Source organism: Athene noctua, chromosome 23 (assembly GCF_965140245.1).
Source record: "Athene noctua chromosome 23, bAthNoc1.hap1.1, whole genome shotgun sequence".
In the NCBI taxonomy this organism is placed as follows: domain Eukaryota; kingdom Metazoa; phylum Chordata; class Aves; order Strigiformes; family Strigidae; genus Athene; species Athene noctua.
Window position 1 is genome coordinate 7,025,556 of NC_134059.1, and position 17,106 is coordinate 7,042,661.

The 17,106-nt window shown below is 48.6% G+C and overlaps 1 protein-coding gene across 1 annotated transcript; it reads left to right on the forward strand.

The window, feature by feature from the left end:
- Nucleotides 1–11,964: 11,964 nt before the first annotated feature.
- Nucleotides 11,965–13,844, forward strand: IL20 (interleukin 20). The gene is made up of 5 exons (XM_074925828.1): nt 11,965–12,123; nt 12,235–12,300; nt 13,061–13,213; nt 13,604–13,678; nt 13,767–13,844. The coding sequence occupies exons 1-5, from the start codon at nt 11,965–11,967 to the stop codon at nt 13,842–13,844; spliced, it is 531 nt and encodes a 176-aa protein (XP_074781929.1).
- Nucleotides 13,845–17,106: the final 3,262 nt, after the last annotated feature.

Below are 17,106 nucleotides of genomic sequence, written 5' to 3' on the forward strand. Positions count from 1 at the left end.
AACCTGCTTTCTAGCACCCTTGTCGGAATTTGCAATGTGATTCATATTGACCTCAACAGGTAAATCCCAAATTACTCTTTGGAAATTTAACCAATGTCATTGTTCGGTCTTGTAACATCTAAGTGTCTGGAAATAGGTTACTAATCATGAATAGAAGACATTATTGTGACCTCTAATGTGACTTTTAATTGGACATAGAGAGAGCCTCACAGAGGTTCGTAGCAGGTCCAGAACTTCCATTTGATCTAAATCAAGCTGGACTTGTCACCTAAAAGCATCAATTAATGGAGACTTCCTCCCATCTGTACATTCAGTGTTTTGGTGATTAACTTGACCAAGAAACGTCTGCATTTTTTTTACTTGCATACATGAAACTCCCAAGCTTTGGAAGTCTGCTGCAGCCTATAAGGCAGACAAAGAATAACATCCCTATTTACTATCCTGCCCTGGGCTTTCAGGGTGCCCTCTGCCAACCCAGAAGACTGAGCTGTGTTTTTTTCCCCAGATTGCATGTACTTTGCCATTTTTAAATTGCTCTGAGAGGGGTGTGCAGAGTCGTGGGTGAGGTTTCTGTCCTTATAGAAACTGATGACATCTCGTCACTGGCGTTTCAGGGAGTGGGGAGCGTGTGCTCTGAGCGAGCAGAGAGGATGAATGAGGCTTTCTCAGACAAGTTTATTTGCAGGTAAGTCAAGAAGGTAAAAGTATGCAAAAAGAGCTGAACCTACGGTCCATTTTAACTTACCCAAATATCTTGTGTGCTGCGTTTTTTTTTTTGAGCATCCTACAGAGGCAATGTTGAGCAATTCCTGTCTTGAATCAGGTCATTTCACAAGTGCTGTTTTGATGAGTTTCTTTTTTCTAGTTTTAATATTACTGGGGTGTGCGGATCTTCTGGAGAATATTGTCTTTGTCATGATTTAGCATCCACACTCCGGCCAATAGTACAAATACAAACTATTTATAGTTATGAGTGGTCATAAGACAGAAACCAGTTATCACGGTTTGAGAAATCAGATAACGCAAACCAGCTGCTTGGAAGCGTAACGTGACCGTCGGGGTGAATTACAGAGGCAACTTCACTCACTTTCCACAGCAGCACCAGGCCCTCAGCCCGAAGCCAAACATCAGGCTGGGTCACTCACGCAGCGGAGTTTTGGGGTGGTTTTTTTGTGCGGTGCCGAAGGGTTCGTGCTGCGGGTTGAGAAATCCCGGGTTTTCTTTTCCACCCCCCGACACGCAGAGAAGCATGTGCCGCAGCTGGCGGTGCCGCGCGTGACGGCGGGTCAGCCCCGGTGCCCCGAGGGATGCTGCAGCACCCCTGGCGCTGCCAGGGGATTTCCCGCACGTCCCCGCCGTGACTCTCTGCCCTGAAATCATTAATGTGAGAACACCACGGCCCCTGGGCCACTCTGCACGGGCTGAACACTCTGCACGGTGCGTTACTCAACCAGAAAAGAAATACCGATGGCCGTGCGACTGTATTCAAATCTGACATCTCAGGGGCCCCTCTGAGAAGTCAGGGCAAAGGGAACAAGTTTCATAATGTGGATTCCCAGAATAATCAACCAGAGGCTGCTGCTGACACGGCTGCCCTTTCAGAGAAAAATGCAATAAAATAGAATTGCTAGAAGGTTTTGGGTTTTGGTTTGGTGCTGTTTTTTTTTTTTTTTTTTTCTTTTCTGTTGAGTTTGTTTATTTTAAGTTGAGGAATTTCTAATTAGCAACCTCAGCACAGGGTGCACATCCGGCTGCGCCATGGGTAGGGGGAGGAAGAATACTCTTAGCCTGATCTCACCTATGTAAGCAGAGATTTCTTGATTAAAAAATGATCTATCACATGTGCTTTTCAGAGGTTTCAGAGAGCAAGTGATGTAACCTGACTGTTTCCCCTGCGAGATATCTTAACTACAGAGACCCAAAGAAAAAGTGAATTTGAGTTATGAAAGCAGTAGAGTTCAGCAATTGAAAAGCAATTAATGAAATCACATTGCTTCCAGGGGTGCGACTTGCTTCCCTCGGTGGGAGCTGGGGTCTCTCCTCTGCTTCTGCTCAGCAAAGGTCTCACTCGTGCTTCTTTGGCAATTTACCCCGGATTTATCTTTTTGTGGAAGTCTGAGGGCATTTTGCTTCAGTAATGGGATCAGCACTGATGTCCCTTTTGATTATTGCTTTCCATGTAACTTTTGAGGGCTGTAACTAGCAAGTGAAAGATGAATCTGGATGGTGGAAAACCCCTCTCACTGAAAATGGTGGTTAAAAAGAAGAAGGAAAAAAAAGAAGAAGAAGAAGAAGAAAAAAAAAAAAAATCTGAAGTGAACTTCCTCTGCTAGTTATCTTCTGCCTGTCAGGAAAGGAGAGATCGGCTGTTCATTGTCCTCTCCTTGGAAGATGCTGGCAGCATCTCTGCTGAAAATACAGTCCAATATAAGAGCTGCAATCCCTGCGATGCCCGTGACTGATATTTGTGGCTAAAAGGGGTTTTGCTGGTCACTTTGTGCAGCGGGGAAATGCTGCAAGTGACTGAGTCTTCAGTTTCCCCCCGAGATGGGAGGACGCTTCAGTTAGCTGCGGTGGGAAGGCTGATGTCCCCGTGTGTGCCAGGGTCAGGGCAGAGTTGTCCAGGGGGGTGTTAGGAACAGGGTAAACCTCTGGAAAAATTAACCTTGCCTCGTAGCATGGTTTTCCAAGAATTTATACCGAGAAACAATCAGCGGCTGTGATGGATGGTGAAGGAGATGGCTCTCCCGGCCGCTGAGGACGGTGAAAGACTCGGGGTGGGATAAACCCTTGGGTGCTTTTGGGATGTGCAGGTCTCAGGATGGACCTTGGGAATGGGGGGTTGTGTCCTGGAGGAGCTGGTGGAGCCCCGGGGCGTCCGGCGTTTGCTTGGGGCACTGTTTGTCCTGCCTGAGCTCTGTGTTGCTGTGGTTTGTTGGTTTGCCCACCTTGCTGCACGAGCCGGGGGGTGGCTGAGCAGCTCCAGCGTGGGGAGGGACACACCTCTGCAGGCCGAGATTAAAGGAATTGTGCAAACAGGAGTTGGGAAAACAGCACAGGAGACTTTCCAATGTGGACTTGCCCTCATGCCGGCACCAGGGGATTTGGTGCCAATTTGCTTGGTTTTCGCTCATTTCTGCAGGACTTGTGTTATCAGATAATGTAGGAAGTAGGGAACCAAGTGGCTGTGACTTGCCAGCAAGAGCCTTTTTTTGTCCTTATCCTCCTGCCTCTCTCTGCCCTCGAGCTGGGGCTGGAGCAGTCGAGTCCCTCCGTGTGGGTTCACGTGCATCCAGCACCATCGAAACCAGCTTTGGCCCCTCACGGTTGTGAAATTGAGAGCGATCCAAGTCTCGAGTTAATACGTACTCGAGGCAATATTAACCCAGCCAAAACTGAAACCTGTGTTTAAGAGCTGGGTTATGTACAGAATCCACAGTTAATTTACTGAAACATAAGTTTCAGTTTTGGTGAAAGCTAAATCTGACAGCTCTGACTGGCTATTGGAGTGATTCATTTGCTCCCCAGATAATTCAAAATTTGAGCTGATAGCAGCAATCACTCAGTTTCTCCTTTATTAGGCATCATTTATTGCCTGCACCATCAGCACATTTTACCCTCCTGGGCAAACCCAGGCGCTGTGTGGGACAGCAGGCTCGGTCGCTTGCTCAAATCCTAGGCTAAGCCCAGTTTTCTAAAAAATGCCCGGCATGACTTTTCCTATCACATCAGTTCTTCCGGAAATAAGGACGAGCGGAACACGAGCGCTGGGTGGTGGGTAGGTGCCCTTCAGCTGGTGGCGTCGGTCTCGGCGGCAGCGAGAGCTGCAGCGTATGTGATGGATGTTTCTCCTCTCCCCTGGGCACCACCGTGATTATGTGAAAAGCCACGTCATTCAAAGCTCTCTCTGAAGCTTTGGGGGAGGAAGCGGGGGTGGTTTGGTATTTCAAGAAGAAACAGCCCCTCTGCCTAGCCGTGCCTCGTGTTTGCTCAAGTCCTCGCTCTGCCGTTGCTTTCCTGGGAGCGCAGATGAGGAGCCCGGGTAACTCTGCGCTCTTGTTCCATTCTGTGTCATTATTTTACTCTCTAAATCTCTCTGTGCTCCAGACTGATAACTGGTGCCATTTTCTGTGAGTGTTCATCTGAATTTTTAAAGAACCTCAGCTTTGGTTTTCTAAACATTAACAAGCCTTTTCCAAAGAAGAGCCTGTTGGTGGGGAACAGCACCCCAGAACTGCCTGCACAAGCTCTTCTCTGGGTCACAGGAGCATCCACGGGCTTCAGCTAGGAATCCAGGCTCACTATGGAAATCCCTGTCCTTGGAATGAGCTATTTTCTTCAATTTTGGCTAATATTACTTTTGTGCCCTCTTTGGTTCTCTGTCTGATGTGTCTTTTAGATTTCCCACTTTCCAAAGTGCAAACAGCACAACCCAGTGTCCGTGGGAGCCCCCCAGGACTGCAGGAACAAGTGAAGCATCATGAGGGCTGGTAATGCGAATTACGATTGTAGTGTTAATTGTAAGAGAGAAAAAAGTTTAAAATCAGAAGCCAGCATAGTAACCAAATCTAAATTGTGCAGGCAAAATGTGCATGGGGGCTTCTTGTGGGTTTTGAAAGTGCAAGTTTGATTTACTGAGATCATTTTTCATGTTCACTGATCACAGCTCTCTCCATCACAAAGACCTTTCAAGAAAGTTTCGTTTCTCTGAGAAATGTTGGTCCTTCCAGCAGTGTGGCCTTGCAGGCCGGCAAGGGAACTTTCAGGCAGCTCCAGATCTCGACTGTATTTCAGCATTTCCTATACATTGGCATTACATTTGCTTAGAGAAGCCCAATTGCTAATATGTCAGATTCCCACATCAAAAAGCTACTGAAACCTCCTGGAAACTGAAAAAGCCTCATTCATTAAACCTGTGTTTAATCTCGTTAGCAGATTTGAGTCTTAGAAAGACATGCACGTTTGGAGACCGGTGCAAGTGGCAGAATGGGCACTGGGATTTACATCGTTCTCTTGTGGATGCTTCTGTTCGTCTTCAATAGCAGGGCAGTGCTTTTCAGGCAACTATCCCTCAATTTCTGCTGAAATACCCAATTTCCTTAACATGGTGGGGAAAAAAAGAAAAAAAAAAACCACCCAAAGCATGGAAATTCACTCTCTGACTGGGAAATCTTGTTGAAATGATCACAAAAGAGTGACATGGACCACAGCAGTGGGCTGCTTGACCTTTCAGAAAACTCCTGAGCTGTTGCAGTTTTGGGGTGAAAACTTCCCAAGAGCAATTCGTTTCTCCAGCCGGTTCCTGAATTTAGCAGGAAGGTGTTGAGCTCCCCTGGGCTGGGCCCTGGTGTCACACACAGCTCGTGCACTGGCCTGATTTTGGGGCCAGCAGCGCTTTGGCTGGACTCAGCACTTTCTGAACGCCCCCTTTGCTGGACAGTTGAGGGAAAGTTAGCAGGAGCTGCTCTTTAGCTATATTATTAAGCTGCAAAGACCTGAAATATGCATTTCCCTTTGGGGAAGATGTCATTTATGATAACTAAAATGAGTTCATGTTTTATCAAAATAGGGAAAGCAAAGTCTCTGACCTTCAACGCCCCCCACCCTGGTGACTAAATTAATGGTTTTCTGCAGAACAGATACGTCGGTGTACAAGATCCTCCATGATGATTTTCCCCTTCCACAAAGGTGAATCTTAGATGGGGGAAAAAAAACCCAACGGTCTTTTCTGCATTTTTCTTTGCCCTCTTTGGGTGAAATCCTGGCTTGGTGGCAGCGCTGCCATTGGTGAGTCACACAGATGAGTGTCACATCTGCTCCGTGAAGGCGGCAGCTGAGGCAGTGTCATTTCTGTGACATGAAGCCCTGCGCAGCCGGGAGCTGACCGTGAGCTGGCCAAGGACATCCAGTGAGGATGGGGAGAGCCCGGGGCCACGCACAGCAACGGGGTGATGCTCCCCAGGGGAGCATCGGGCCCTTTCTGACACCCCGGGCTGGGCTGTAGTAGCAGGAAATGGCAGAAACAGCTCCAGACAGACAGTCATGGCCGATGCCCTAAATGAGGATGATTGAGGCACCATCTCGGGGTGGGAGACACTCTTCCAGGCTCACCTGAAATCCCTCAGCCCCGGGAAAGGAGCTGCTCTGCCCATGAGGAGAGGTCCTGAAGCTGCTGAAAGCCCCACACACCGTGAACTGCTGGGGAAGAGATCCTGGAAAACAGCCTCAAGTTTTGCTCCCTTGACTTTGGACACCTCTTGAGCTTGTCTGACTTAAAAGTTTCATTTCATTAAGCTGAGCCGCGCTTAGCCTGTTGCTCCCTAAAAGCCAGTACTTGGTGTTTGATTTTCAGAATTATTCAAGTGGTTATGGTTAGAAACGTGACTGAGAAGAGGGCACTCAATGTACCACACCTATCAGCCGATAACTCCTTGCAGGGTTTTTTCTGAGTCATTTGTCGAGTTTACCGAGAAAAACAATTTTTTACTTTTGTCAGCAGCATTGCAGAGCTGGGGCTGGGCAAGTGCAGGGCTGGTGAGCCTGCTCGGTAACCGGCCCCTGGTTCCTGTCGATAATGAACCGCACTAATGAAGAGGGAGAAGAGCAGCCAGATTTTCAGAGGCTGGGAGGGAGCTGGCAGCCGCGGAGCACGTTTCCATCACGAAGAGCGAAGCGCGTCAGCGCAGAAGCGAATGGAAATAGTGATGACAGGGCGGATGGCACCCATCTGGGTGCTGGTGTGAGTCTCTGGGTTTCAGGAGGACCGTGCCAGATTAGCGCGTGTTCAAATGAGATTTGAAATGGGCTCTGGATGGGAGGGCCAGGTGATTGCTTGGCAATTAAACCGCTGATTTTTAAGGGGCTGAGAACTACTCAGAGCTGCAGCATAGCACCACTGCTGCAGGGGATATTCCCATTAGCACCCAGATGTGATTAGGGCAAGGCTGTCTGACAGTTTATGTCACTGCAAGTATGTAAGAAATTACTCTGGTGCATAAAACCCACGTGGCAACGTTTTCTGCCTGTGGAAACAGAATTACATGACTTTGGTAGGGGTTTTGGTGAGCTACAGTATTACCAGGAGAGATAAAAAAAATCCTAATAGCATTTTTGTTTCGGATGGCTGAGTTGGTTTTGCAGATTTTTTTCCTGACAGATGTCGGGGAGAGTTCCTGAGTTCGGATATTGTTGCTGGACTTTGTTATTAAGCCTCAATTTTTCTTTGATTAGACTGACTGAAGACGTTTCTATCATTCACGTTGTCTGGGGATCTGTGTACAAACCATGATCAACCTCGGATCCGAAATGCTGGTGTGCCTAAAGCTGCTGTGAAATATGAGTAATGACAAAGAATGGCAAACCAAGAATGGTCTGTAAAGTATTATCAGATCTTCACATAGCATGAAACTACATTGAAATGCACTATTGAAACTGGTAGCTTATTACTCCGAAACACTTTACTGGAAACCCGGTGTTAATGTGTGCCTGTGGTCAGTTCTTGAGAGCATGGCTCCTTCAGATCAGAACAGCTTATTTTTTAAGGATTTTTTTTTTTTTAGGAGAAAATAAAAGGTTTGGGATATTTGAAATGAATGAAGTTGGGTGGGCACTGAACCACGCCGAGCAGGACTGCGGTAACTCCCGGGAAGGGGCATGCACAGGGCTCAGCGCTCCAGCCCCAGCGCTGGAGCAGGGCTGGGAGCTGCCGCTGAGTTTCCCCGACGTAGGCGGCCGTCGGTGAGTAGGTGTCTCATCTCCTGTTGTGCTCCTGGGCACTCCAGGAATGTCTCCTTCGTTAGTCATTTCGACAAGCCATTTGTCTGCGGCAGTGTGGTGCTTTCTGCTCTTACCGAGATGTTCCATTACCACACCAGCTCTGCGCCGTGTGGGTGACGCGAGCGTGGCTGCCTGCTTGGCAGGGTGAGGCTCAGCATCGGGCCTGGCTACGGGCCGAGAGCCGGAGTGGTCCAGGAGGCTGCTCCCAGGATGGTTTTCCAGGCTGCACTGGGTACATTCCCTCCGGCCCCGCTGGGCTGCCGGTCGCTTTTGTGCCTTTCTGAGCATCGCTGCAGGCGTGAGATGTGCAGGAGCTGTGCTGTTCACCACGGACTGTGTATCAGTGATTTCTCAGAGAATCTAACAACACACGGGGCTCAGTTTGTAATTCCCTGGCATGGTGGGAGCTGGCTAACAACCCGCCATGCTGCCTTGGCTTGTTATTTGGGTCGTAACTACTTTTAGTGTGCCCTGCCACAATTGCCTCTTATAAAATCCGGAGGGAGGAGCCCTCCCCTGTTAGCGGGAGTTGCCTGGAAGGGTTCCCGGGGAGGGGACCACTTCCCCGCTCCCCAGCGCTGCCGTACGCGAATGGCTCAGCTATTCTGAGAGTGCCTGGGGGACTCGGTTCCCATTTTACTGTCTGAGCTCATCTGCATCGTCACGCTGCTGTGTTTCAGGAATCCCTATTTCTCCTTTTCCTCTTCCTTCCCAGAGCATATGAGAAATGGTTTGCTGTCATATTGAGGACATTTTCATGTTGCTGTAGCTGGCAGGTAGGTGAGAGCCTCCCTTAGGCAGGCTGCCAGGGGAAAGCCAAGCCTGGGTGATTGGCTTCCATCAGGGCTTGGTCCAACGCATAGCGAGATCCCTGCTGATGCCATCCCATCTGCCCCCAAAAGCGAGGGTTTCTCACCTCCCCCAGGTCCAGCGCTTGGGGTGATCAATTACCGACATCACAGACACACTTAAAAAAACAAAACTGAAAAACTATCTGGGCTGTGTCCCCTCCTCTGACATAACTATTCTCCTCCTCGCCCTTGCAGTGAGGGTCACACTACTGCCTCTGCTTTGCAAATGGTCAGTGACAGGACAGAGAGGCCAAGGGGTCCCCAGAGAGGCCTCGTCTCTCCAACTGAGAGACAGGGATGTCACGTGGGACAGGGCCAGATGCTTTGCCCAAAGCCGGGTAGATGACATCTGTTGCTCTTCCCCCACCCACCGATGCTGTAACCCCGTTGTAGAAGGTCACCAAATCTGTCAGGCATTATTTTTCCTCAGTGAAGCCACCTTGGCTGTCACCAATCACCTCCTTATTTCCATGAGCCCCAGCAGAGTTTCCAGAAGGACCCCCTCCATTGCCAAGCGCAGGGGTGAGACTGACAGTTATCTAGTTCCCTGGGACGTCTTTTTTTCCCTTTTTAAAAATGGGGATTATGTTTCCCCCATATGGGGGTTATGTAATCCTCAAAATGGGGGTTATGACTTTTCCAGTCATCAGGAACCTCACTAGACTGCCACGGCTTCTCATAGATAGTGGCTTAGACACTTCATCCATCAGTCCCCTCAGGACCCATGGATGCATCTCATCCCGTCCCATGTGCACCTTTGGGTTCCTCAGGTGGTCTCAAACCTGTTCTTCTCCTACAGTGGGCAGTTCTTCCTTCTTTTTCATTTCGTGCATGACTCTTTCTTGCCTGCTGGCATTTGGCTGACCTGTCTTGAACATCAGTTCGGTTACCAAAAGGAAAAAAAAAATTAAAAAAAAAAATCCCTTCTTTTCATCTGCAATTGACATAATTAAGTAAGAACTCATTGCCTCTTCCCCCGTTTCCTCACCGAGGCTGGGTGTGCACCAGGCTGCCTGGGAATGCTGCCGGTGCCGCTTCCTCTGCTCCAAGCTAAACTCCTGCTGCAATTACAGGCAGGAGCTGGGAACTGGGGGAGGAAAGCCGAGATTAACAGCCTTGTGCTGCTGAGGATCCCTCCACCACCTCAGCAGGGGCAAATGCAACCTGCTGCAGATTTGGACCTGCCTTTTGGCTGGTTGACAGTGTGAAGGCACAGGGATGAGGGAGTCATGTTTGGTGCATTTGGGGTGGTTTCAGCAATGCTGTATGCAATACTATGACTAGCCTGGGCATAAAATCCATTTGCCTAGTCTTCCCCTGATGACGGATATACGCTCAAGATTGAGCTTGGTTATCAATAAATTACTCATCCAGCAAAACTTTATAGAACAGCCCTGGCCCACAGGCGGTGGCACACAAGATAGAGCTGCATTGCAACAGGTACACGCTCAGACTGCTGCTCTCTCCCAGAGCATCGTGGCTCTCCAGAGGGTTGCTGTGGGACTAGAGGGGCGTCTTTGCCACCTCCATGCCCTTTAAGTCCATCTGACCTTCTGTCCTGGGTACAGGTAGTCCAAGAAGTTTTTTTTTTAACGACTCATTTTTTTTTGTAGACTGAACTTAGCTATCTCCAGAGGGGTAACAAACAACCAAGCCAGCCTCAGAGCCAACAGCATGGTGAACCAGCCTGGGTTTTGCACCAGTACTGCCACATTCATGTGACAGCATGCCCCAGCTGGCAGATACTGGTTCCCTGGGGACAGTCTGGATCTGAAACATTGGTATGAGAACATGTCTGATCTGCTTGAGGACCTTGGCTGCATCAGTTTTGCTCAGCAGCTAAAGCCTGTGGCAGGGTAATCACAGATTTTGCAGTTAAAGTCTTCGCTGGTGGGTAAAACTTCCCTGCTGCTGCTGGGCTAGTGGACTTTTTGTGTGAACTTTCTGTCCTTCTGGAGGGCGATAGCTTTGGACTGTCACCTAATGGTCACCTAAGTCACCCATGCTCCTGAAAAACCAAGTGACGTCTTCTGGCACCGAGGTGGGAGCTGTGTCATCCCAAAGCCTCTCAGACCTGCACACCTCAGGCCTCCAAATACCAGGGATGCGCTGATGGAGAGAAGTGTCCACCCACCTGAGGAGCAAGCCTGAGAGCAGGGTTCCCCGTACTCGGAGGGTGAAGGCCTCGTGTGCCAGGACAGTGATGGAGAAAGGTCTTGCCAACCTTCTGAGTCATGCTACCTTTACTAGCACACCATGTCCTACTGCCAGAAACCCTGGGGTGTTTGGACCACTGGCATCCCAGGGTGGGTGATGCCGCTCGTCTTCCCACAGCCCAACGCCTCCGTGATATGCTGGGAACGGCCCCTCTCCAGGAGGGACTTGGCAGCGCAGCTCCGTGCTGGGGGGAACCCCCGAGCTTGGCATTTTGGGGATGCAACCCCCATGACAATCCCTCCTTTTGGTCACATCCTTCTTCCTGAATGAAAAATGATACGGCAATGCCAAGACTTCCCGCCTCCGTAGGTTAGGCAAAAACCTCTGGGTGAGAGAGTTAGTCCCTTTCACTTGCTCATTAATTCGGTAAATTACAAAGGGAAATACATGCTGGGAAAAGCAAGAAAAATCCCAAAAGCTAATCCAAGAGTTATTTCCTCCCGATACCTGGATAAAAACGTGTTCTTCGGAGCTCTTCAGGTCAGACGTCAATGACACAGGTGAACCCACACCAAAGGACAAGGTAAAATACTGATTTTAACCTTTTGCTCCATATGCTCGTGAATATTTCCTTCTATTCCTTCAATGTGTCTCTGAAAGGTGGTTTTTTTCATTAATAACCTTAATTTTCAGTGCTAACAGAACTTGCTTTTGAAGTATGCTCTTTCTGAGGGAAAGCGTTTTCTTTTGTGATCTGCTGCTTTCCGTCACAGTAACCTCCTGCTACTTCTGAATCAGTGGACTTTTAAAAACTTAATTTATCTGTATTTATTTTTCTGATGAATATTTTTCAGAAGAACTTTGTCTATTTACATGCAATCTTTTCCTGGCATTTTATTTATTTTTTCTTTTTTACTTCTTTTGGGATCTTCTGTTAAATATTTGGTTGCATTTGATTTTTTTTTTTTTTTTTTTTTCCTCTTGCACATGGGGAGTGAAAAAGTAAAGAGATACTTGTCAGTGTGGGTTTTTTAATACATATGTACATGTAGAAGTGCTATATAAAATATGTATATTTTCATGAGCATCAGAGTTGTGCTATTGAGGAAGACATCGAGGAAATATTGTCTTCCTTGAACAGCTCTCCCAGCTGCCGGCTGTGGTAGCATCCTGCAGCAGTATGAAGGGATCCAACCTGTTTCTCTGCCTCTTCTCCGTGTCCTGTTTGTCGAATCTGATGCAGACAGCTGGGAACAAAATCTTCCACTTCGGACCCTGCAGGGTTTCAATAAGCATGACTGAGATTAGGTCTGGTTTCACCGCAATTAAAGACAACATTGTAAGTATTGCTCCGGGCTGTTGTGGCGTTGGGGAGGCTTTGCAGTGGGCTGCTCCCGGAGCCCCTCTGGAGCCAGCACACTCATCTCCATCCCCATCTTCTCCCGTGCAGCAAGCCAGAGACCCCATCAGGACCCTCAGCATCTTGTCTTATCCACACTCTCTGCACAAGGTCAAGGTAGGTGTCCTTACCGTGTCTCCAGTTTTTCTCTGAGTAATTTTAACCACCTAGCATGCCAACCCCAGCCGTGAGGTGTAGCAGCTCAGGGGGTTTGGGGAAGTTTTTTAATACCGTGACTTCTAAGTTCCTGCGAAACTCAGATGCTGAGAGACGGCACAGGTCAGGGAGGATAACGTGATGTGGATCACGTATATGAAAAGAGGTGGGTGTCCCACTGCCGGTTCCTGCACTTGGCTTTCACCCTGACTGTCTTTCCAGAAATGATGGGCAGAGGTTGTTTTTGGTTGTTGCATGTGATGCTCCAGTTACAGGAGTTTTAGCTGTGGCTCCCCACCACCTTGATCGGTGGAGGTGTAGGGAAGTGAATCAGAATCTGGGTGAGATGCTATTAAAGAATCCAAAAGCGGGTGAAATATGTTATAAATAAGTTTTTTTCAGCTCTCTTACACTCCAAGGCACTAGACATGGGCCACCACTTCAGGTCTTTGCCTCTAATACCCAGTTACAAAATCAGCTATTTATTTTGTGGAGGCAACAAGACTTGCTGAGGATGGATCTCCTGGAAAATCAGTCTAAAATAATTGCCTATATATGTTATCAATTCACAGCAAGCATCACTGAAAAAGCTTTACATGAGTCAAACCATCCCGCTGTGCCCAGCCACTGAGCTTGGCATTAGAGATGGGGACAGAAGGGCTGGTGACTACGGGTTTAAAGCGCTTTGGAAGACCTTTTAAAATGAAATTTATTCCTTAAGTCTTCAGAGAGATGCTGCGTCACCCATCACCTCTTCAACTTCTACGTGGACAAAGTTTTCAAACACTGCAAGACTGAGGATTCCTATGTCAACCGAAAAATCAGCAGCATAGCCAACTCCTTCCTCAGCGTGAAGAGGAAACTCGGGCAGTGCGTAAGTCGTGGGTATTGCTACACGTTGGTTTCATCTGCTGGTATTTGGTATATAAACAAACCCAAGTGTTTTATAAAGCGACAAGATCTTTATTTATAAAAATGGTTTTATAAAGAAGCATGAGTGAAGAGTGTGAATGTCCGCTGAGGAGTTTTTACGCTTGCCCACTCATCAGCAAACTCCCACAGTAGTTCTCAAGAACAGTATTTATGTCCCTCTGTCTATCAAAGCAAACTGTTCCTAGCTGAAGTCTGATTTAAGGACCTGCAGCCCCTTCTGCAGTTTGATAAGGTCTGCGTCTGTACAGTAATTTCCAGCATAAATGGAAAGTGATCTCTTATCTTCAGAAACAACCCCCCCCGACTAACGAATTCTATCTTATTTTTCTAGCACGAGCAAAATAAGTGCATGTGTGGGCAGGAATCCACGGAGAAATTTAAGCAAATACTTGTGAACTACGAGGGGGTAAGGTGATGCTTAAGTCTAGTAATTAATGCAGATATTCAGATTCTCTTTACACCAGGTTACAACTTGTTCCTTTATATCATTTCAGCTGAATGTCACATCTGCAGCAATTAAATCCTTGGGCGAGCTGGACATCCTACTGGACTGGATGGAGAAATCTGGTTAGAGAGCAGAAGGTGTTGACGACCCACCAAGCTGCCGGGATGTTGCACATACTCGCAGCGAACAGGAAAATGTTGTACTGCGTCGGTGCAGGTTCTCACTGATGGCAGCTGTGTTCAGTCAAACACAGAGTGATTTTCTAGCCTGGTTCATAGGCGACTGCATCAGCAGAGTCGTGCATTAAGATGAAAATACTAAGTTTGATCAAATCAGCAGAGCACTTCTCACCTGACTTCTGTCAAAGGATGCTCTCCGAGAGAAAATCTGAAAGGGTTTCTCTTGCTAGCAGATGTAAGCTGTGATCATTTAATAGATGTATTGTTTAAATTATATCATTTTTGTATAGGGTATCTATATTCATGAGAGCTGAGTGCCCGCTGGAACTATTCAGGCGTAGCTAACTCCGCACTGTTAGTAAACGTGGGTTCAGCCTCATGGCTGCTGCCGCTGGCTGAAACAAGGTGCACAGCGTGAGAAATGCTTCCAAGAATAGGTCCTAGCAGGTATGTTCAGGCCTTAGAAATTTGTGTTTCCTTTTGAGATAGTATTTTCTGTCTTATCAGTCAAAGAAAACTTTGTGTGCAAGATATGTGGTTGCTGAATAGAAAAAGGTTCTTGTTTGTATCGTGTAATTTACTGATGCTGAGTAGTAAGTTTTGTGGTAATCTGTTGCAATTACTGTAAATAAACCCCACTTGAAACTGTACTGAGTCTGTCGGTCAGAATTCTGAGGAATAGCGTGTTTTTTGATGGCAAAATTTTCTGAATTCACTGTGATGCCCTTTTGCGGCAGATACTGTCACTCCTGGTAATGCTGGCGTCCCCGAGGGGTTGCATCGCTCCTGACATGCCAGAGAGACTAAAGTTTAAAATCACCCCAGCTTGTCCCTGAGACCGTTTTTGTTATGCATTACCTATAGCTCTGGTCTGGTTTTACTCATTTTGGACCCTTTTAGCCTCCAGTGACCGCACACCCATTGCTGGTACCCACTGGTTCCGCATGCTTTAAATCCCTTTTCCACTGTGTTTTCCCACAAGGTGTTAATAGATATATCGCTGTAGTATCTGACAATGGCAGAGGCCTAATGTGTTAGTGAATGAACCAAGACCACCCAAATCATCTCTCAATGCAGCCAGGAGGTGTTACACCCTCCTGGTGTCAGGGCCCAGATAAATGCTGCTTATTAGCCAGACGTTTATGTCCCTGGTAGCACTCCAGTCCTAATATTTCAAGTGATTAAGTCTTACTGCTGCATTCATGAGGCATAAGGCTTGAGTCAGACTAGAGGGTAGATCTCTGACTTGGGGCATTTTGCTCTAGGAATCCGCTAAGCTGAGCAAGCTGTACCAACACCGCCGGCTGCGGCGGCACGAGCACAGCCAGGGCGCTGCATGCTCTGCCCTGGCTCCGAGCAGCTCTTACTGCTGTCAGGGTCGACTCATTGCTTCCACATCAGAATCCTTCAGGCTTGCACAAACATCTTCTCAGCACCTCTGTTCCCGTGGGGTGGCCCAGCACTCGCCAGCTCTCCCTTTCCTGCCCGCAGGCAGGGCCAAGCTTCTGCAGCTGGGATGGACGGAGGGCTGGTTCTTCTCAGCTTGGGCGATTTTTAACGGCGCTGGAGAGGTGACACAGGGAAGGTTTGAGCTGCAGAAGAGGCTCTTTAACAGGATTTTGCTATTATGGAATAAGGTCCTCGTGTCCTCAAGGAGAACCTAGTTACTGCTCTGCTTCCATCCCCATCCTAGGAGGACCCTGGTCAAGAGCTCCAGCATCACTGGTGCCTTGTGTCAGTCCGGTGGGTGTTGCGCCTTTCCTCAGGTGACAGCGGAATGAAAAGCTCAGAGGAGGAGGAGGAGACTCCCTGTCCCTTCCCAAAGAGGCCCGGCTGGTGCCCTGGCTGGGTGAGCTCACCTGCATTTGCCTATAGTTCATCGGCTGGGTGGGATTTGGTGATTCACTTTCAAAGGGAAGAAATCCCGGATTGCTCACTATCCTTCCTCAAATACTTGCTTATGCCAAAGGAAAGCCTCTCAGGGCTTTGATGCTCTTAATTTGCTTTCTCATGGGTTTTCGTGGTGTGACTTTCATTTGTCCTGGTGCCAGGGCACGAACGGGTGAATACGCCCCTCCGTGCTGTCAGTGTTCTCGAAAGCTGATCTCGCAACACCGTCACCCTTGAAATCAACCGTGTGTGATGCCAGGGATCTTGCACATCCCACGGATTTCTGCTAAAGAAAAATCATTAGGAATGAAGCGGCGACGCGGCTCGTCACTGACTGAAGGAAATCAGTCAGCACGTTTGGCGAACAGCCTGGTGAAGGAGATGGGGCTGCTTGGCGAGGTCCCTGCAGAGCTTTCCATTGATTGTGGTGGGCTCTGCACCACAGCTGGCGGGAGAAGTGTGGGGTTTTATTCCGCATCCTCAGCTTACGCTGTCACAATTATTATTATTTATCAGATTTCATTGATTTTGTAGCCTGTGCGGAGGGTTGCATGCCTCAGCCCATGCATGTTTTATTTCCCATCCCCTGCCAAGCACTGCAGCAGCCCAGGGCCAGGCCCCTTTGGGAGTGAGGAGCTGGGTGGAAGGGTCAGCGGTGGGAAGGAGCAGAGCAGCTGCTGGGGCTGAGGGGTGCAGGCAGAGCTGGCTGGCAGGGTGCTCAGCCCACCCACCATTCTTGGTCCCAGGAGTTTAGCTCATCCCCGTGCTCCCAGCGCGGGGCGGGAGGAGCGGAGCTGACGCGGATGTGTCTGGGTGGGCTGAAGAGGAAGAGGATTTACCAAGGGAGAGTGAAAGGGGTTTTCTCCTCTCAGAAATTTCCAAACCTTAGCGTTTTCCTGCAGCTTTATGACTGCTCAGCCCCAGGGACAGTGTGAAGCGCACGCCTCTCCTATTGCACCAGAGTAATTCATTCACTTCCAGCAACCCCGGGCGGGCACAGACCTGTCCTGGCCCCTCCACACCTTTTCCAATATCCAAGCCCCTTCCCGCCACGCTGCTGAGGGGATGCAGCCGGGAGATGAGGCAGATGCTATTGGTGAGGACTGTTGGAGCGTGAACATGAGATTAGCCCCGCAAACACAACTGCAGGGCTGGGAGGGGGAACATAAATACCGTTGGAGGTGTTGCCCTCCCGCTCACAGCGAGCCAAGCTCATGGCAGTGCTTACTGTGGGGAGGCCCACGATTCGGCAATAATTTGGGTTTTGTCCTGATGAAAACTCAGCAACGCAAACAAGCCTTTGCCTGGCACCTTGCCGAG

Bases quoted from the DNA above. Each gene is read 5' to 3' on its own strand.
- IL20 (XM_074925828.1), top strand. From the start codon at position 11,965: ATGAAGGGATCCAACCTGTTTCTCTGCCTCTTCTCCGTGTCCTGTTTG. The intron at 12,124-12,234 runs GTAAGTATTGCT...TCTCCCGTGCAG, and splicing joins CCGCAATTAAAGACAACATT to CAAGCCAGAGACCCCATCAG. The intron at 12,301-13,060 runs GTAGGTGTCCTT...TTATTCCTTAAG, and splicing joins ACTCTCTGCACAAGGTCAAG to TCTTCAGAGAGATGCTGCGT.